Source organism: Psittacula echo (assembly GCF_963264785.1).
Source record: "Psittacula echo genome assembly, chromosome: 3".
NCBI lineage: Eukaryota > Metazoa > Chordata > Aves > Psittaciformes > Psittacidae > Psittacula > Psittacula echo.
Window position 1 is genome coordinate 48,244,341 of NC_137736.1, and position 21,123 is coordinate 48,265,463.

A 21,123-nucleotide genomic window follows, 5' to 3' on the forward strand; every position below is an offset into this window, starting at 1 on the left:
TGCAATTAGTTCTGGTATTTGCAAAGAAGAGGCTACTCAGTGCTAGCTTAGAAAAAGGGAAATTTTATTACAGTGCTTAACGTGTTCTTGAGCACTTTATTAAAAAAATGTGAGAGTATACTGTGTCCAAGATTAGTTATTTACATCCATTTAAAGTGTACAGAAAGCAGTAAATTGGCAAGTTTCTGGAGGGCTTACCACATTAAACATGGAATTTGTTAAAGTGGATGTGTAGTGCCGTTTCATCTGCAAATTGAAACAAACCACATTGAGAAAGGGCTCTGGATATTACAGACCGAATATTCAGATCCTTACATGGAATTATGAGCAAGTCATTGCAACAGCCACAGTCCTGGTCTAGACCAGAAGTCTTTCAGATCAGTCTGTTCTCCAGCTTTCTGAAAGAACTGAACTGGTTGATGTTACCAGAAGCATGGGGAAAACTTCATAAATCACGACACCATCTTAGGGCCTTTCTTTAGCATGAAATGTTTGTTTCTTAAATTTCATGTTTTACAGGGAACGGGTTGGGGGAAGCTCAAGTATTAATTAGACTTTCTGGATTGTTTAGGCAAGTTGATTGTTGGCTTGAGTGTCTTCAACTTCACTGAATCTTAGTCTTTAACTGGAAGAACCCTTCCTAAACATGTCCTCTTCCTTTGGGATTAATGCCATGATGATGGTGGCCCTGTGTCTGCCTTTGGAACGGTACCATGTGTCATGGGTTGTGCTTGTACAGCTCACTTTGTAACCTGCCTCATAGTTTACCCAAGTGTAACCTTGTCAGTGTTACATATATCTTTTTTTAACCAGATACTGAATTCAGCTGATTCATCAGTGCTGAACAGAAGGATATGTGGAATAATAGGGATTTCTTTTAATTACGACTAACTTACAGTGAAAGCAAAATCAGCTGCGCTCTTTAGATGATGTAAGAAAGTAAATTAAACTTTTAAATTATTAAGTAGCACAGACTTTAATGTTTTGTAAGAAGTGCTGACCCAGGACAAGAAGCAACAGCATCTTTAAGCAGGCTCTTGTGTTTCTTTTGGGAAAAAAAAGGAATGTCACTAATGAACTTTAGGGCAATTTCTGATATGCCCAATGGAGTAATGCAAAGCTGAATCCAAGAAAGACGTATTGTCATCAAAGGATGTAGAGGTGTGAAGTTACTTGGGTTGCGTTCCAGGCCTCCTGCCCTACAAGCCAGGGAAGGGGACAGAGCAGAAAGGCCCTTCCAGGTGCTGGTGTCCCACCCCATGCGTGAACAATGGAAAGCTTTGCATCTCTCTGCCACTCCTCACCCCACTGGTGGTTAAGCTGCTCTGGGCAGGCAGAACTTGGGGCAGGCTGCTGCAGAAGGGAACAAGCCCTGCTCCCTGGTGCCTGAGCGCTGCTGGGCAACACTATTGCCTGTGTCCACAGGAGTTCCCACCACACTGCCATTATTCCCTTTCTGCCACCGCTCTTCCTGCCTGGTGATCTCCCTGCCAGGAAAGGCCCCCCTGCTGCCCTGACTTCTTCCCACTCTGTGTCAGCACCTGCTTTGCTCATCACCCTAACCCACCTCAGCCAGCCTTTCAGAATTCACAACTGAAAAAGAGAATTTTGAAAGCCACTGCTTTTAAGCAGCCACATAAACGTAGAATTATAAAATGGTTAAGGGGCCTTAAATATCATTCAATTCCAACACCCTGCTATGGGCAGGGACACCTTCCACTAGACCAGGTTGCTCAAAGCCCTGTCCAACCTGGCCTTGAACACTGCCAGGGATGGGGCAGCCACCGCTTCTTGGGCCAGCCACAGCTTCTCTGGGCAACCTTTGCCAGTGCCTCACTACCCTTGTCCTTCAAACCAAACCAAACCAAACCAAAACTTGGCCAATATGAATACAGTTTCTAAGGTCCTTTTATGTGGAATAATGCAGAATAACAGGCAGTGAAAACAAATTATTCCTTGCAAATTTAAATCCTTTCTGTGTTCTTGGGTTTCTCCCCTTTGGAAAAAGAATTAAGCTTAACATTTAAAAACTTCTAGTCTTTTTGTCTCTTCAGAATAGAGAGCACACTCAGCTAATAAGGAAACACAAAACCATGCATGTAACACTAAAGATTATGAAGTAGGGAAACAATACTGAAATATATGGAAGTCAGAAAACTGGCTGAACCCCAGGTTTCATGCTAACAAATGCAAAATAAATGTCAGCTTTACAGCACTCAGTTTCTGTGTAATAAACAGACTGCATGTAGAAGAGAATGATAATTACAGCTACCAGTCCTGCACTGCACAGGTACAGCCAGTACATTTGGGTCCAGGCCTCAAGAAAAAAAAGCTGAAGCTTCAGCCGTTATAGTAGCTGAAATAAAGTATATTTAATTTTTTACATGCACCTCTGAGCAAGTCTTTTTTTTTTTTTTTTCATTTATTATAAGAACTTGTTTTTTTTAAAAAAATACAGCAGCTCAGCTTCCCAAATCCCATTACAAAACCATGGGGACACAGAGCCTAATTACCTGTGGAATTCTCACATGGGCATTAGTTGGCACCCAGTTTCTAATCCTGCAGAAGCCTGCTTTGCTGGTCACGGGTTCCCACCAGCCATTCCACTACTGCCCTTTGAGCTCAGCAATTGATTTCACTTGGATAATGCTCAGCTACAGCCTGCCACCTGACACAGGATGTACAGTGCACTACAGATGGCAGGAGTCAGTCTTAACCAGCAGGCTGGTGCAGCAGCAGCTGTGGGAAGCCAGCAGCACCATTAAAAGGGAGGTGTTACTGGCCTGCCAGTTCAATCCTGTTCCAGGGAGTCAAACTGGCATTTGCCACATTCTGCATCAGTGACCCAACTAAACAAGAAAGCATCTATGAAAAAATAGAAACCTTGGGGAAAATCTGCCTGTAAGGTCTAGTCACAAAAAAAGTACAGCACAAGAAACCAGTGGTCACAAATTTCCCAATGTAATTTAAAACTTAGTGCTGTCCTTTGAAATATGCCTTTAAAACAAAGTTATTATTTCAAAAGTTATGCTATTGTTACAAGTCCTACATCTGTTAATAACTAAAACATTTAATCAAATTAACTAAGCTATAACTCTGCCTACAGTTATGACAATATATAGTAAAAGTCGTTTCTGAACTGAACATCAATATATAGCACTTTTGTTGTGTTACTCCATATTGGACATCAATTACACATGAAAGAAGGAAAATGTATAATCAGCATGCTAGGTGCAGTATGCATTTAGAAAAGCAAAAAATATATATATCCAGAAACAATGTTCATTCACTCTGAACTATCCTAGGGGTAAAACATTCTTGTGAGGAATGCTGTCGTAAAGTTTAGATACCCAGATTTTCTGTGGGACTTTATTACTTTGTAGGAATTGTCATCATGAATACCTATTTGGGATCACTGCATTTCTGCTTTAGGCTTCCAACTTCAGTGGTCGGAACTGTGCTCTAATAGCGGAAGCCCAAGTTCTTTGGAGAGGCTGAAGAGAAGGAAGTGCCTCTGCAGACCCTTCAGGGCACCTTCACTGCCACAACCTGCTCTCTCCAGGCGCCTAAAGACACCTAGGTACCCAAGTTAAATACCTTAAACAGTGAAGTACAGTCCAGCTAACAGCACAAGTCTTCCATTTAAAAGGGAAGAAATATTTGTAAGGATTTATCTAATTGCAGGTACTTTGCTGATAAAGCTGTCACTCAAAAAGGTTTTGTCCTGATAGCTTCATTTTTATGTACCCTACTCTCCACCTTGACCTTAGGAAAACTAAGCAGTAGGGTGCCTTAAACTGTTTGTAAGATAAACCTAAGAAGTCACGTCCTCCTCTCCCAAAACCCTGAAGTACTGTTTCACTTATAAACCCTTCACTTTCTTTAACCACTCTGCCAGCATCCTGAGCCTTCAAAAGTACATATATGCATCTTTGGTTTTCCACTGCTCCATCACAGGTCAGGCAGGTTGTTTTCAACTACAAATGGCATGCAACCAAGCGCTAGGACAGTATTTTCTATCCCCACTCGAGGATTACAACCTCATGGTCTCCAGTCATACTTGGGGATTAAGATACTGAATAAATTGACTGTTTTTCTTTGTACTTCCTACTTGGTTTTAGTCTACTTCAATCCCTCCAGGCACTTAACTCAGCAGCTCTGTCAGGGGAGAGAGAAAAATCCGACACAAGTGACCACAAAGCTCCTACTGGGAAAGTACCGTACAATCAAACAGCGATGTCTTTTAGATCCCTTTTCTCCAACTCGTAACAGGATTATATTTACTTTGTCTTGAAAGAGATTTCCCATGAACAGATGGAAAATATAAATGGCAGTCTTCTACACAGGCTTCAGGTTGCAATATGCTGCGGTGTGAATTTACAGCACACTGGCTGTTCTGTACTAACTCCTTACAGGGACAGTAAACATTTAACACACACGTAACACAGAAATAAGCATATACCAAATAAGCTTTACTTCTCTCTCTATGTGTACTCCATATGCATCCAGGTGTTGCAGCAGTTCAGAAGGACAGAGCAGCTAGAGTACTTGACATTCACACCTTATATAGGACTTAAAACTTTTAATTTTCTGAAGCTTAGCACACAATGAACTAGGTTCCTTTATTAGGAAGAAACATTTAATGTGCAAGAACACTTTATTTGAAACTCAAATATCTGGTGCCCTATTGGAAAGATTGCTTTGTCAGCTCTAGGTTTGATCAATTAGCAATTTCTAAAAGTAATTCTCACTTTGTTTTGGGAGTTTCACTATTCTTTCCTCTGCTGCTTGATCTCTTTTTACCCCTGCTCCGGGATCGAGAGGAACTCCGGCTTCTGCTCCTGCTGCGTGTTCGACTATGACTTCTGCTGCGACTGCGACCTCTCCTCTTTCTGCCCCGGCTGTGAGACCTCCTCCGTTCTCGGCTTCTTGACCTTCCTGATCGGCGCCTTCTCTTGTTTTTGCGGCGGTTCTTTTTTCTCTCAGATTCTCCATTTCTCCGGTAAGAATGATCTGGGCTGGGGCTGCCCCTTCTCCTTGAGCGGCTGTAATAGTCATCACGATGGCTTGTCCTTTTTCTCCTTTCAGAGTTTTTAGACAACTGATTAGTCCGTTCAGGAGAAATACGTATGTCTCTATTGGCCTCCCAAAACTCATTGTTTGGATTTTTGAATACATGAAGAAAATTGCAGTGTTTCCCTCTTGGACACTTCTGCCTTTCAAATAAGCCTGCAACAGATTAGGGTTTGCTTTTTTTATGAACCAGACCTGTTAAATTCCCTTCTTCATTATGTGCCTACCAGAAAGAAACTTAATAAACTGCATTTAGTGTCTTCAAACAGAAAAACATGCATCTGACCTCCTGTCAATTTAATTCACACAAGATTAATTTTCAATATGTACTTTCCTTGGAATTAACTTTCTAACAGCTATGAAGGTTTTAGCTTAAAACAATTTTCATAAATACTTTTACTACCTTAATCGAAGAACGTAAATATAGGTAAGTCGAATGTGATAGTTACTGCTAAGAACTGATAGCTCAGAAACTGCTGTTGCTTTTTAAAAAGATAAATTGGTACTTCCTGTAGTTTCACTTTAAGATTATTATTTCCAAAGAATAGATCCAAACCTTCTTTTCCAGTCCAAGGCAAATCCCCTAGAACAATTCAGACACACATGTGACATGGCAGGAATATTCCGTTTCCTTCCTAGATCTGCATTCAAGCAAATCAGCATGCTTGTCTTCCAGACAGAAATGAACTACAACATTAGGCAGATCTGAAAGCTACAGGCTAATTCCCTCTTTTTCACTTCCAGGAGTACACTTTCAGTAACACAAATTCTCAGTTTGTGACTCACCACATATAGCAGTTTTCCACCTTGTCACAGGACAAAATTCACAATGAAGCTGTCGGCCTGCATACCATCGTCCACTGAAGAGAGCAAGAGCTGCCTGACAGTCCTTCTCCCTTTGATAAATAAAAATGACAAATCGCGTTATCATCCTACAATCACTTCAGATATTATTTACCAATTTTAGGCTCCCGTTACAGTATGAGAATGAATCAACTGGATTATACAGACAGTGTTTTTACTGAACTTTGGAGTTTAGTTCTAAAACTTTGTAAGATTGCGAGTACTTACGACTGATACTGGACATATACATTTCCTCGAAGGTGAGGCTCATAGTTGCAACTGACCTAAGAGGATGGAAACATAAAGTTGGCACAACTCAAGGTTTATGCTATACAGCAGCTCACACATGCTAAGATCCTGCTATTCCAATTTATCACAGCTCATCAATGTGAACTTATAAGTGATTCTTCTGAAAACTTAGTTTTAGCCAAAAAAAAACCCAACCAAAAACCCCCAAACAAAACACCCCACAAAACAAACAAAAAAACACCCTTCTGACTTATGTTTGATGGTTTCCAGCGTTACGCTTTCATTAACTCTGCTTCACTTTCTGCAAGACAGCCTGTACTAATTGTCTTGCACTTGTCTGGACCACCCCTACTCTGCAACAGCCAAATCCTGCTCTGAAAATGATCAGTAGTATCCTCATGTGGAAATGTGGGATTCATTACAGTAAGAAAATCTTTAGAGCAATTTACCTTCACAGCATCCTCATGAGATGAGTTAGAAAAGCTGAAGTCGCTAGCTTTCATCACTGAACAGTTCTGAAACACCTTTTTTCATAATGATTTAGAATTCAAAGTATATCTAAAGGTCTCAAAAATACATTATTCAACTTCCAAAAAGCTTGTTGCTAGTTACAAAAGATTCTGAGGTGTGCAGGCCCAAGCAGACAAGAACCCAGTTCTCCAGGGCAGAATGGTGTACCCAGCGTCTTTTGCCCCGAGGCCTCTTCTGATATCAGCACCTAATGAGGCAAGTGGCTCCTTTCATCACTGAACCCTGGCCAGCTCTCACAGAACACCTCTCTGTGCATTGGATTAGGCAAGGGCTTCAGACACAACCACAAGCAGTTGAATAATTAAATAGTACAGAATAAGCAGTCAAACTCTGAGATAAACAATGTCAACACAAAACCAAGAATGGTTTTGCCATAGACATTTTTGGGTGGGAGAAGAAGTGTGTTTTGTCAGATCTGCCAGATTCTGAAGTAGCTTCCCAGAAAGAACAGCAAGAATAAAACCTTACACTTTGGAAACGGAAGTCAGCTGTAAGAGAGGGGTGTGCATAATCTGATTCCAAATGGTGGCAGAGACTCAGCTCACAGTTAAGACCCCTGCAGCCAACATGTAATTTCTGAGTATCTCTAATAAATGAAAAACACCCATGAGAAACATATTACAGTTGCACAATTGCTTCAGAAGCTGAGAAATGCCATGCTAAAAGCTCTTACCCCATTATTAGTCACAGGGACCCAAGAAGGTGCAACTTTGCACGGTTGCATATAACAACGATACGAAGTCAAGGATCTGAGTTCGATGGTGAGACAGCATTTCCACCCACACTCCATCGGGAATCTATATCCCATCTTCTAGGTTGGAGCATAGCCTGCTAATATCCCATGAGTCAAAATGTGGAGAGGATGCTCCTCTAAACCAGTGAAGGTTTTTTACCTACAAAGCTTATTATACAGCTATTGAAAATTCACTTTTTCTACTTTCCTCTTGCTTGAAATGCTAATGCAATCTCAGTTCTGAGGCAGCTGTCAGTAGATGGAAACAAAAGGAGAAAAGGCACTGCCTGCCTCCTGGTGACTGCAGGAAAACACTCAGGAATGGCAAGCAGGAAAGGATGCTGCACTAGACTTCACTGCAAGGAGATTTCACTATCCAAGCTGTGTATTTTGAGGCAACATGGGACTGTAAACACACATCATTCATCTCTGAGGTCTCCATATACAGGTCCCTCTTTTTCCCAACATAAGAAATCATAATATAAATGGGGAAAATTCAGTACAGAACGTTCAGCAAACCAAGCACACAAACTAAGGATAGATGACAAATCTCGACACAATTTACGTAACTTACCTTTTTATAATTCCTCCTACCAAAATATCTACTACTGTTGCAATTCATTGTAATTTGATTTTGTTTTATCCAACAAGCTCTAAAATTACATTGTTTGGGTTTATAGTCCAAGTACATTTTATATCCCCACTATTTCATTCCTTAGGCACAAATACAATAGCTCAGACATATTGTCTAACAGTCTTAGTGGACCCTCTGGGGCTTATCAAGGGCTAAGTAAAGCAGGGACTGTGAGGTAAGTGGACTGTTGAGCAGTATGAGTAACTTGCAATATAAAAGCACAAGCTTTTATAACAGTCAAGGGAACAGGAGAGAAGATTTACCCAGAGTAAGACAATGCTCTATAACAGCATTGACAAGTTTACAAGTGACATGAGAGAGGTACAGTTTGCTGTAAGGAAACTGTATAGTTCTCTAGTGTACATGGGATTTAGCTAGGGCATGCTGGACACAATTCCTGTTAAGGCTAGTAAAACACAACTTTGGTGGTATATGTTAGATATTTAACAAGCTGCTACATTCAGATGCATACCTTGAATTGCACAACCTTCCCCACGTTCTGAAACTCGGGGAGCACGTCCTCGTAGAACTCCAGGAACTGCTGGTAGGTCTCCTCATCACTATACTCAAGGCTTGCATCTGTGTCATAGTCATCTCTCCGGCACTGCTCCATGCCAAAAGTAATGAACATCCCTCGAACGAGTAGTGTCTTACTAGATGTTGGATAGTTATGCTTGCGAGAACACCTGGACATTTGTAGTAAAGAAAGGAAAGTGAAAAGATCATCACTGTGAGCCAAAGATGCACCTATTGAAACTTCAAATGCTTCCCATTTCAAGTTACACATATTACAACAGAAAATCAGTTAGTGAAAGATTAACATACTTCAATTATTAAAACAATTATTTCAGAAGTGTTTACATATAACCTTAGTGCTTTCTGACATGCATAAATACATTCTTGCTTAAAAAAGCACATCTGCAAAAGCTATAAGTACTAGTAACACAGTTAAGAGCTGAAGTTCTTTTAGGCTACTAGGTTTAAACAATGTTCCCCACTTCTGAAGGGCTTTATAGAAAGACTACTGGCAATCTTTTAAGACATTTTAAAGCAAGTCCTTGCTCTTTATTTTGCAAGAGGAACAACTTTGACTGAAGTTTTTCTTATCATACAGGGGTGGGGAGAAGAATTGAGGGAAGGAAGGCACATTTAGACCTGAAATTGGATGAGTACAAGATTGGTGTTTTTCCACTTCTAAAATAAAGTGGATTCTTCTCAGTAAGTCTTACATTAAACTGCATTTTCTTGGCAGCCATAAAAGTATTAGACCTCCCTCATCATCCATCATGTTCAGACTACCTCCCTCATGCTAAAACACAGTTCTGCTCTACAAACCTTTAGCTTTAGTACGAACACAGATGTTAGCCTTCATGTTTATTTCACTGTACTTTATGATCTCCATTTCAAACACTGCTCTGAGCAACTGGGTCATGCACTCTTTAACACATTTCTCCTTTTCAAGACATGATCAGAAAAAGTCAGACTAGGCTACTCTCTTTATCTAGCATTTGCAAAGCACAGACAAATTGGAGGAGGTCAGGTCTCAAAATGGGTAATTGCAAACTAGACTTCAGATCAGAAGTTTCTTTCTGCATCCAGTCAGTCAGAAATTGACTCTCACTTTCTGGTTGACACTTCTGACTTAAAAAAACTACCGCCAAAACCAAAACTCCATACCCAAAACTAAAACCAGAGACAATTAATTTGTTCTATTTGAATAGAATCATGGAATAGAATAGAAGCTCATAGAATAATAGAAGCTCAAAATATTATACCCAACCAATGCTGTCTGTACACAAAATGAATACAGCATTTGACAGAACACAATCAGCCTTGAGGAAAATTAATTACCGCAAATCCAGTATTACTACAAAATATTAGGGTTTGGATTACTGGGGAAATTAATAATGGTGAACTGAGCCAGATTTTACCTTCTTCAAGACATAGTGAGCTTTGACAAGAGTCAGCAATTATTTTATTGATAATACTGGCTCTCAATTTTTCACCACTGAGGTCCATTTCAGCTTCCAACCCAATCTTCTAGTCCTTATCCTAGCTGTACCTTGGTCCTTCAACTTACTGTCAACACCAGAGGTTAAAATGACCAGAATATGAAGGAAGCAGGTATGTCAGAAGGAAGAAGGAAGATGAAGGAGAGGTAGCGAATGTCAGTAACAACAGGTGAGACAAGAAAGGTGGAATATGGTATTTCTCAGTATTTACCAAGGCTGTTCACAGTTCAAAGCAAAACTGATTTTTATGCAATCCATCATTAATCCAAGGAGGTTACCTCCATTAAATATCACTGAAACACAAATACTACAAAGAATACAAAGAACTAAACATCTGAAAAGCAAAAATGCTGCCTGCAGTGAAATAGCTGGCCAAAGTTTTATTTAGGAATTCTGACACGTATTTCAGAATAAAGATGTATAAGAACATGAAGCTATTGGAGCAAGTGCAGAGGAGGGTCGCAAGGATGATCAGGGGGCTGGAGCACCTCCCGTATGAAGACAGGCTGAGAAAGTTGGGGCTGTTCAGCCTGGAGAAGAGAAGGCTGAGTAGAAACCTCATTGCAGCCTTCCAGCATCTGAAGGGGGCCTACAAGGATGCTGGGGAGGGACTATTCATTAGGGACTGTAGTGATACGACAAGGGGTAATGGGTTCAAACTTGAACAGGGGAAGATCAGGTTAGATACAAGGAAGAAGTTCTTTACCGTAAGGTTGGTGAGGCAGTGGAATGGGTTTCCCAAAGAAATTGTGAATGCTCCTTCCCTGGTAGAGATCAAGGCCAGGTTGGACGGAGTCTTGGGTGACACAGTTTAGTGCAAAGTGTCCCTGCCTATGGCAGGGGGGTTGGAACGAGATGATCTTAAGGTCCTTTCCAACCCTAACTATTCTGTGATTCTGTGTGGACTTGAAGCTTCCACAGAGTTGCATTATCACATAATTATCCACAATATACACCACACTGAAACAAATTACTTCTAGGACAGAGAAGGCTACAATAGCTGGACAGTGGTACAAGTTAGTAAAATAGGCCTTATTAGTTTATGCTGACAATTCATATAATAAGTATCAGAGGCTTTCTCTGCTGAGTTATAGTTCCTCCAAAATATATACAAAAACCCAGGGATTTTCTAGCCAGATGACATACCAAGCCTGTACTAATAACAGAAATCAAGCATATTCTGCTTGAATATATCTGTGCATGCATCAGAGCAAAGGAAAAGTCAGTCTGACTAATGTAACCAGAATGCAACATCAGTAATTTGCCATAACAATAAACAGTTCAATTCCAGCTAGGGAACACTTTTGATTTCAATGTCTGGTTCCATCATGAATAACATAACCACATCCAAATAAATTAAAAGTAATTTGCATAGCAATTTTTCTTCAGTTTGCATATGACCTAATGAAGTCGCTTCCCTTTCATCTCTCCAAAACACTCCTTTGCTGGTAAATATTCAATTAATTACCTGTCTCCAAATCGGCAGGAACCTGTTTTAATGTAGAACGGGCAATTCGCTCTATCCTTCTCTGTTCCTATATTCTCTGGGGGTTCTGGGTTATGCCAGGTCACACCATTCTCCAGCTGTGGGAAAAAAAAAACCCAAACATTAAAATACACAGAAGTTAAAAAAGAATAAAGAAATGCAATGTCAAAATAAAACCACTACCACCAACTAAATTCATATGCAGTTATGAGCGCTGTGTTACTACAAGGCAAGCTGAACCTACTTTAAGCACTGTGTTACAAAGCTGCCCAGTGGCTTGAGTCTCTGGTGATGAACACCTCTTTTCTTGATACTTGCTCAGTTTTAAGAACAAGTCTTTATTATGTCTTTTTTTTTTTAACAATAAAAAAAATCACTAAACTGGATGCTTTCTTCTGTTAAATGAAAAGCTTCTTAATATTTTATAACAAAAAGAGTTACAATGTATTTGCTCCTTGAGCAGCAATTTCATTTGTTTTCCACAAGAATTACAAACATTGGACAGGTTCTTTCCATTCAGCTAAGCCAGTTACCTACTTCAGTCCAGGATCTGCTGAGCAGCCCTTTATACACCTGGCAGATAGAAAGCTAGGACTATTTACTCATTTGTCTCTGCAACAGCTCAGAGCTCAGTAAGGTTACCATCATTATTATTTTTGTGCAGCTAGAAAAGGCTAAAATAATAGTAACATGCAAAGGCCAGAATTAAAAAAAGACCAAAATAAATCCACAGTTGGCACTGGAAGTAAAAGCCTCCATACTATAATCTCAGGCAATTAAAATTTCTGTAATTCAAAATGGGATTATCAAGTTGCAAGCCGTGACGGAGCACAAAAAGCACATTTTAAAAAGGGAATTTTCATTTTGTTAACCAAAAGATTTGTACAGCTGACTCACCTAAGTTCTCATTTTAAATCAACTGAAAACTGTTTACTTACAAGCAGCATTTGACCCTGCTACCAGTTCTGTTCATGACTCTCAGACACAATTTTCTTGCAACTTAACAGCGCTGTTGCTTTGACAGCACATAACTGATCCCTGCACTGATACTATAATGAAGTGTTTAACAAAGCACATTTCTGCCTATTCCTTTGCAGAAATGGCTGCTAATACATCCTGAGCTCTGGGCAGATAGCTCAGAGCATTTTTCCACACACATTATGAAAGTTATATTCCCTACCTAAAGAACAGTTTAAACATAATTTGGAACCGAATTCAACTCCAATGTAGCTATGGCAATCAACATTCAGTGGGTTAACTAGGTTAAAACTTAATTTTCAGATTCAGAGTGGTTTAAGCAGAGCAAGAATCTTCATGAGTTTAACACAGGACAGGAATACAAAGCCAAATTATTCTGTAAGGCAGTGGGAAGATTGAATTGATCCTCCCTAAGATTCAAATGAAAACCGCATGCTGTCAGCTTGGGATCCATGCTTTTCCAGGCACCTGAGCAGTCAGCTTCTCCCTCCCCCACCTTTCTTTTTTCCTGTTACAGATCTCTGCCCTCCTCTGCTACAGAATCCTTTTATTTAGAATCTGCCATCTGCTTAAAAAGACAAGTTTGCCTTGCCACCCAGAAGGACTGACAGATTTATTGAGAATCCTAATTCACATATAAACCATCACACACAGCGTTTTGTTTGGTTTTTTTTTGAACACCACATAGCAGTATTTCCAGATTTATTTTGATTCAGATCTCCTGAAGAGGAATGAGCATGCACAACTGCACTGCCACCAACCAGCCAGAAATATGCTTAATTATGTTCCACCCAATAAATAATTGTTTACAGCTCATGCAAGCCACTACATATTAAATTTATTCAGGCCATTAGGTTCTTGACAGCAGATGGACAACATGCAAGAAGGGAAACACTGGATGGCAATGAAATTACTTTTCAGTTCTTTTTCAGAAAGTCTCTGAGCATACCTGGCTTTCAGCTTGATCCAGCATCCTCTGCACAGCTGCCTATAAATGGTGCAAACACAGGACTAGTGAAAACCCTGAAGACGCACAAAACATCTGGTTTCTTTAGTTAAGAACCTAATTTACAATACTCAATGATTATACATAATAAAAGTTTGATGGGGTTTGCTTTAAAAATGGAAGGTTTACTTTTGTTCTACAGCAATTCAAGTACTACAAAGCTGTTAAAGGATACATCAGACAACACCCTCGTGTAGATGATTTTCTAATCTAAATGCTAGACAGCTTTAAAAGTTTCATTTTCTTTTTTAAAACTATCATTGAGCTACGGAATACTTAAATATATCTCCTGCTCTAGTACTCAGTCTGGTTACAGACAGGTTCATCATCATTTAGCTGCACTAAGCTTTTCAACTTAGAACATTCTATTAACACACAGAAAAACACATTGCTTAGTGAGCCTCTGTTAAAGCAAAATATGTAACTGTTAAGAAACTTTAATATCATAAGTTCACTGTATCTAGCCTTCCAAATACCAGAAAACAATGAGGTTATTTTTCCCCTTTCTTCTTCTAAGTTGGCTGAGCAAAACAATAGTCACTCTCCAAAACTGGCTGGAAATGTGTTCTAACAAATTATGCTAGGATGTTCCAAGAAAAAAAAGAAAAAAGACATTTAAACATAACCAATATAAGAAAACTTTGTTCTCATTTGGAAGAGAATTAATTAAATCAAAAAAGAGCAAATTTAAAAAAAAAAAAAAAAAAAAAGCAATCCAACATGAGGATCCAGACAGCATCTGGTACTAATTATCAAGTATGTCAGATCCTATTCACCTTAATAAAGAAAACCAAAACAAATCAAATCAAACATCATATAAAATGAAACCCAAAAAACCCACACCAAAAACTAAAAAAAAAAAATCAAAATCAAAACCCAAACCAAAACCCCACCAAATCAGAAAATCTATTTTCTCACCTTAGGGAGGGCATTTTATTTTATTTTTCAAATCACTAAGTCAGAATTCGAATAAACTGCTGTTTAAAGAAACAGGCAAAATCAACTGATCAACTTTCTGCTGCTGACATGAGTGGCTCCACTCACAGCTGGGTACAGTTTCCCTCTGGGTGACTGTCAATGCCCTCTATGAGCCAATTCAACCCACTAAACCAGTAAAATAGTAATTCAGAAAAAAATCCAAAACAACCAACCAAACCCCAAGACCCTCCCAGCCAACAAAAAACCAAACCAAACCAAACCAACCAGCCAACAACCAAACCAAAAAGAAAGCAACTTCCATCTAGTTCAGGGAACCAAATTAGCTCACTGCGGGCTTGGGCAAAGCCAGACACAAGGAAGACAGACAGAAGGAATAAAATCCAGCTGTTACCACTGAAGCAGTTGAACCCACTGGAAATGTGTTTGTGGAAAAGAACCCACTGGTTCAACTCTCTTGAAACTACATCTCAACCTTAAATAAGGACACAACCATTATTTTCTCTCCGTATTCTACAAAGAGAGAAAGAGGACACTTCACACAAGAGGAAGTAAGACATGAAATACAACAACTGCTGTTCTTTTTCATTGCTCATGCAAGTGTTATGTAAGTAGTGACAAAACCAACTACTACATGCACGAGCCAGTCCCATTCGCTCATGTCTCTTCTCCTGCTGTGGCTATGAGACACAGTAGCAAGACACCTCCCAGTGAAACAACAGCAATCTTTTGTGATTGTTGAGAAGCTAACATGACCAATCCTAGAAAGCTGCAATCACCCTTTCCTGGTGATAGGCCAGTCCTCATGTTGGAATTCTCTACAAGACATCTTACATCCAGGCCATTCAACTTCTAAAACTTAAGAAAAATGTATTGTTAACAGAAAAGTTATCATTGCCTTGTATCTTCAGTACCATTTTTTATTCCACCCAAAGAGCTCTGAAAAAAGATATGTTCTGTTGGATGAGTCAGGTAAAGAAGAGCTGTATCTTTTAAGAACTGTGTTGAGGAACAGCAGCAATGTAATTTCATATTCCATATCCTCATAGGGCATTTTCTTCAACACTGGTTGTATTCAACTGAGACATTTTAAGGAAGAAGTTCTTTACTGTGAGGGTGGTGAGGCACTGGAAAATGTTGCCCAGAGAAATTGTGGCTGCCCCTTCCCTGGAAGTGTTCAAGGCCAAGGCTGGACAGCACTTTGAGCAACCTGGTCTAGTGGAAGGTGTCCCTGCCCATGGCAGGGGGTTGGAACTGGATAAGCTTTAATGTCCCTTCCAACCCAAACCATTCTATGATTCTATTAAGTAAGGATTATCTTTAATGCATGATGCAAAAAGTGTACATCACAACCTGAATTCACAGTGTGCTTTTGCATTTAATAGATACAGAAATTGCATACTATGAAAACCTAGTTGCTTCTAGGTATATGGATTCACTGTATCCTCTTTAACAGTGAATAACAGTTTCAGGAATATAGACAGAACCAAGGGAAATAGTATTCTAACACATTTATACAATGAATGGCTAATTAGAATGAAATCCCTCTTCCAACATGTAGACTGCTGTATCTGATAATGTAAGAAGATATGTAACACGTTTATCCTCCCACTGCCAGGAATCACCTCTCTCTCTTTCTTCTCCTGCTGCTTCTGCTGTGCCGCTTCTTTCTCTTTTCTTTGCTGCTCTTCCCACTCTTCTTTTATCTTCCTCTTTATGATTAAAAAAATAAAAAAAAAAAAATTAAGAAAACTAATGCTTTATAATCAGTCAAATTCAAAACAATCATGTTGTAATACAACTCCCCAACCATTAAGTTTTCATCCAGTCATAAGCAACTAAATCTCTAGAGAAAAAAAGAAAAAAAATTTTAAGAGTGGTTTTTTTTTTTTTCCCCGTTTTAATTTTGCTCTTCTAGAGTGGAAGAAACAAGAGCTTACTCTTTCAAGCATACCGACATCAAGAAAACTGAGTCTGCTACAGAACAGTAAAATATACTACACTAAATCTACCCTGCTGCCAGACACAACTGTAATACTCGGTTTGTACATCACCTCTTCTTCTTCTTGACGTTTTCTTGCAGCCTCTTCTTTTTCTTTCTTAAGCTTGAACTCTTCTTGGGCCTTTTCTTCTCTCAGCAACCACTGTTCATGTAGCTTTTGTCTACCAAGGAAACCAGATACCACTTAGACAAAATTTAATGACTACCCACAACTAATGGAATTCTCATGCACACCATTCGAATGTATTAGTTCAGGAATAACTACAGGTCATCCAATCTTCATTAAAAGAGAAAATTCCATAGGAATCATTCAGACTTTAGAGAAAAAATTGTATTGCCCAAAATAGACAAAATGGATTCAGTTTTACAGACTATACTGAAACTTTTCAAAGTATCAAAGTGTAATTAACTACAAATGCATCTGATGCATATATGGCATTTTTTAGATTTTTCACCTTTCTGCCTCAAGTTTCTTTTCCTCTTCTTCTTCTTCCTCCTCTTCTTCCACTTCCTCCTCTTCCTCTTCTGACACTGATTCATCTTTTTCTGTTGTTTCTGAGAAAACCCACAAAACAATGCATCTAAATAACTGGATGCTGTACTCAGCAAAGATACACAAAATTATATCCTTTAAAAAACCAAAAAAATCACAACCTACTCGTTCCACTGACAATACAAACCACACTTACCAGAGTCTCTTAGTTTGGCAAGTGCCTGCCGCTTTTTTTTTCGTTTCTCTTTCTTTAGAATAGCTCTGTATTTTTGATGGCTGAGGATAAGAGAATATTAATTACATTAAAACAGCCAAGCAAAGGATTTTTACTTCATACATGCACTCAATTTACACCAGCAGTCCAAAACCCCACAAACCACAAAATTAACAGCTATTCATATGAAACAGTAACTCTACAGGAACATCTGACATGACAATGAAATCTGTAGCCCTGCTGTCACAGCTGCATGCAGACAGCAGCAGCAATCACATCTGGACACAACACAGAGGGTCTCAACCTTCCTGAGCTCTGCAGTATTGACTTTATCGCCAACTCCATGAAATCTCCCTTAGTTCCTGAAACTTGGATACTAGGTAAGATTAGGGAGAAAAATTTGTGGCTCTCCTATCCTACAATTTTGGCACACCTCCATTCCATTCTAGTCTTCCTCTCTTCCACAGGGTATGAAATTTTAAGTCCCTTCCCATCTCCTTTGATATTCTCTACAGGCAGCAGCCTTAATATACAGGTAAGAAAAGCACACTTCACCACCACTGCAGACAATGGTCTACTCAGGTCTACTGTTCTGCTACTGAAGCTTGGCCAGATTCATCCTTCCTTGTCTGAAAGCTCAGCAAGGCTGCCTAGAAACAACACCATGCTTTTGTTATGGTCATAAAACCCGTTAAGTATCTGAAAGCCTTTTCATATCAACCCCTTTTCTATCATATTTCATTCTAACTTTCTTCTTTCTAGCCAGTTCATAATGGAAAATAGGACGGATGGATGATCTTCAGCTCTTGTCATTCTGCCACGCAAATATTCAAATAGGAGATCAAAATCTTCAGGTTTTGAAGTATGTAATTTTAAAAGATTCTATAGGTGTAAATCAGACAGCCAGAACCTCACCTGCATCTCTAACCCTTCTGTTCAGGGTTACTCACAACCTCACCATCTGCATGCCGTCATGGTGGTTATTCCGGCAACAGAGCATTTGCCCTCAAAGAGCAATGCTTGACCGCATGCAATGCCCACATCTAAGCCTCCTGCATTTCATCAGTCAAGAAGCCTAGTGACTCCTCTTGTAATGTCACCTGCCTGAAGCGAATCTCATCCGCTCAGCAGGTGCCTCAGGCTGACAAGTGAGGATACCTCCTTCCCAGTCCCCAGACTTCCGTAGCTGCTCGTGAAGCCTAAGAAACAAGGGCCAGCAACTCTCCTCACTCCCAGCCCACAGCAGCACAAGAGGAGGTGGGCAAACAGCTTAAGCCCAAGGAGTAGCGACTTGGCTCGCTTCTCCCTCCAGCTACACAGCACTGGCGATCAAGGCCACTCCAGCAAGCGCGGAGCGTAGGCGCTTGCGAAGACAAGGACCGGGGATCCCACCATCCGCGGAGGGGGCCGGATTTGCCGGTTGTCTCCCCGCGTCGCGGCCTTCGCCGAATCTCTCACCGCCCCGTGGCCGCCTCTTCCCCTGGGCGTGGAGCGCTGATCTCCGCCCCGGCTCCCCTCTTGGCAGCGCCGATCGTCCCGCGGCACTGTACCTTCCCCCACTCCCATCCCGCTTCCGGCCCCTCCTCCGGGAGCCCCCCACAGCCCCACTGGCCATCCCGAGCGCCAGGCCGCGCTCCAACCTCCGCCCCCCACGGGCGCCGATTGCACACATCCCGCTCATCTCCCGTGCCCGGCGGCGCTCGGTCGGCCATGGCCGCTGCCGCACGTAAGCTGCGCCACTCCCAGGCCCGTCCGCGAGGCGGCCTCAGCCACGGCCGCCGTACGGCCGGGGTGGTGTCGGCCAGGACTGGGCCACGACCCTCCTTGGGGATCTCCAGGCCCTCCCCCTTTCTCCTAGAGGCGGCGGGGAGGCCCGGTACCGGTACCAGCCTCGGCCTCACCTCAACTTCCCCAGAGGGGACTCGGGCAGCAACATGGGCGCCGCCATCTTGCGTTACCAGGGGGATGTCACGTGATCCCTCGGCGGAAGGGCTCCAAATCCCTTCCGGCAGCCCGAACGGGGAGCGGCGGCGGGGGCGGTGGCAGCTGGCCCGGGTGGGGGGGGTGCGAGCACGCATGCGTACTGCGCTGCCGGCGGGGATGGGGGCGTTTAAGGCCGCCTCGCGGAAGGCAGTGAAGTCTGTGGACGAGCCCCGGGCAGCGGAGGGACCGGTCAAGGGTAACTGCTGGCCTTCGGCGGTTGTGGCCGGGTCGCTGAGGAAGGTGCTGGGAAGCACAGGGACTGACGGCCTGCAGCCATGGTTTTCTAGCCGCCCTTCAGCCGTGTAAAGCTGCAGCTCCAGTGAGCTGGGTAGTGAATGCAGGGGGAAGAGGACAAGGTTTGGGTGACGGGTGGCTACAGCTGTTCTTAGCGTGTTTATGCATTATCAGAGTTACCTCTCTAAAATCTGGAAAACGAGGCCAGAGCTGTTCATGGAATCAAAGTAAAATAGAACTGGGTTGGAAGGGACCTTAAAGATCATCTCGTTCCAACCCCCCTGTCACACAGAATCACAGAATCCCAAGGGTTGGAAGGGACCTCAAAAGATCATCTAGTCCAACCCCCTGCAAGAGCAGGGTAACCTAGAGTACATCACATGGGAACTTGTCCAGCCGGGCCTTGAATATCTCCAACGTAGGAGACTCCACAACCCCCCTGGGCAACCTGTTCCAGTGCTCTGTCACCCTCACAGTAAAGAAGTTTTTCTTGATGTTCACATGGAACCTCTTGTGTTCCAGTTTACACCCATTACCCCTTGTCCTATCACTGGACATCACTGAGAAAAGCCTAGCTCCATCATCCTGACACTCACCCTTTACATATTTGTAAACATCGATGAGGTCACCCCTCAGTCTCCTCCAAACTATAGAGACCCAGCTCCCTCAGCCTCTCCTCATAAGGGAGATGCTCCACTCCCTTAACCATCTTTGTCGCCCTGCGCTGGACTCTCTCCAGCAGGTCCCTGTCCTTCTTGAACTGAGGGGCCCAGAACTGGACACAATATTCCAGATGCAGGGACACCTTCCACTAGACCTCATTGCTCGAAGCCACATCCAACCTGGTCTTGAACACTGCCAGGGATGGGGTAGCCATAGCTTCTCTAGGTAACCTTTGCCAGTATCTCACCCTCATAGTGAAGAATTTCTTGCTAATGTCTAATGTAAATCTACTCTTGTCAGGTTAAAGCCATGCACCTTTGTTCTGTCACTACATGCCCTTGTAAAAAGTCTCTCTAAATTTCTTGTAGGCCCCTTTAGGTACTGGAAGGCTACTCCAAGGTATGTCCTGAGCCTTTTTTTCTCCAGGCTGAACAACTCTCTCAGCCTGTCTCTGTAGGAGGTGTGCTCCAGCCCTCTGATCATCTTCATGGCCTCCTCTGGACTCACTCCAGCAGGTACTCTTGTAATTCACATCCCTCCCTCCTGTATTCACATCTGAGAAGATCAGATAAAGTTACTCCTCCAGCCAAGAACTTCTAGGATTCAGCAAACGCGTGGAAAAGTAGCATTTTAAATTCCAGTTTACTAAACTGTCTTTAAAGACCAGAATTAATTTAGTCCACTGAATCTTTCATAGTGGTTATCTTCCCAGCCTTACTGAGTAAAGCAGTGCACTGTGCAGCAGCTAGCCTGTGGTTTTTTCAGCACGTTGCAGCCTGTGCTATGTAGAAACTCCCCAGCTGAAGTGACTAGCTGCTGACAGCTTGTCCTCTCTTAGGTTGTGTTGGTTACCTCATGACATACATTTGGAAACATGAGGTGTGCAATGCTTGCCAGAAGGCGAGCTTCTAGTTTGTCTCTTGGCTGCTATGAATGTGGGTGATGGATAGCTGTCCTGGCCTACAGCCTATGAAACTGCTGAGGAAAGTCACAGCTCCAGTGTAGCAGGAGAATATTAGGCTGGTATATTGATGAATTTACCTGATGCTGCTG

At 41.7% G+C, this 21,123-nt stretch overlaps 1 protein-coding gene across 4 annotated transcripts; it reads right to left on the bottom strand.

Annotated features, from left to right (window-relative positions):
* Positions 1 to 3,599: 3,599 nt before the first annotated feature.
* ZRSR2 (zinc finger CCCH-type, RNA binding motif and serine/arginine rich 2) lies at positions 3,600 to 19,169 on the bottom strand. 4 transcript variants are annotated; one of them, XM_080612576.1, is made up of 11 exons: positions 19,092 to 19,169; positions 17,173 to 17,252; positions 16,939 to 17,038; positions 16,536 to 16,644; positions 16,107 to 16,193; positions 13,489 to 13,527; positions 11,544 to 11,659; positions 8,536 to 8,749; positions 6,145 to 6,200; positions 5,860 to 5,969; positions 3,606 to 5,229 (listed from the first exon to the last, which is right to left on the bottom strand). In XM_080612576.1, exons 1-11 carry the CDS (start codon positions 19,136 to 19,138, stop codon positions 4,748 to 4,750), a joined length of 1,440 nt encoding a protein of 479 aa, XP_080468702.1. In that variant the 5' UTR covers positions 19,139 to 19,169; the 3' UTR covers positions 3,606 to 4,747. The 4 variants fall into 4 exon arrangements, with proteins under 4 accessions (XP_080468705.1, XP_080468702.1, XP_080468703.1 ...); XM_080612577.1 differs by lacking the exon at positions 19,092 to 19,169 and adding an exon at positions 18,831 to 19,075; XM_080612578.1 differs by lacking the exon at positions 19,092 to 19,169 and adding an exon at positions 18,291 to 18,325.
* Positions 19,170 to 21,123: the final 1,954 nt, after the last annotated feature.

Excerpts from the sequence above, each read along its gene's own strand:
- ZRSR2 (XM_080612576.1), bottom strand. The coding sequence starts at position 19,138 with ATGGCGGCGCCCATGTTGCTGCCCGAGTCCCCTCTGGGGAAGTTGAG. Across the intron at positions 13,528-16,106 it reads AGGAGAAGAAAGAGAGAGAG|GCAGCTGTGCAGAGGATGCT; the intron begins GTGATTCCTGGC and ends CACCATTTATAG. Across the intron at positions 8,750-11,543 it reads TCCTGCCGATTTGGAGACAG|GTGTTCTCGCAAGCATAACT; the intron begins GTAATTAATTGA and ends ACAAATGTCCAG.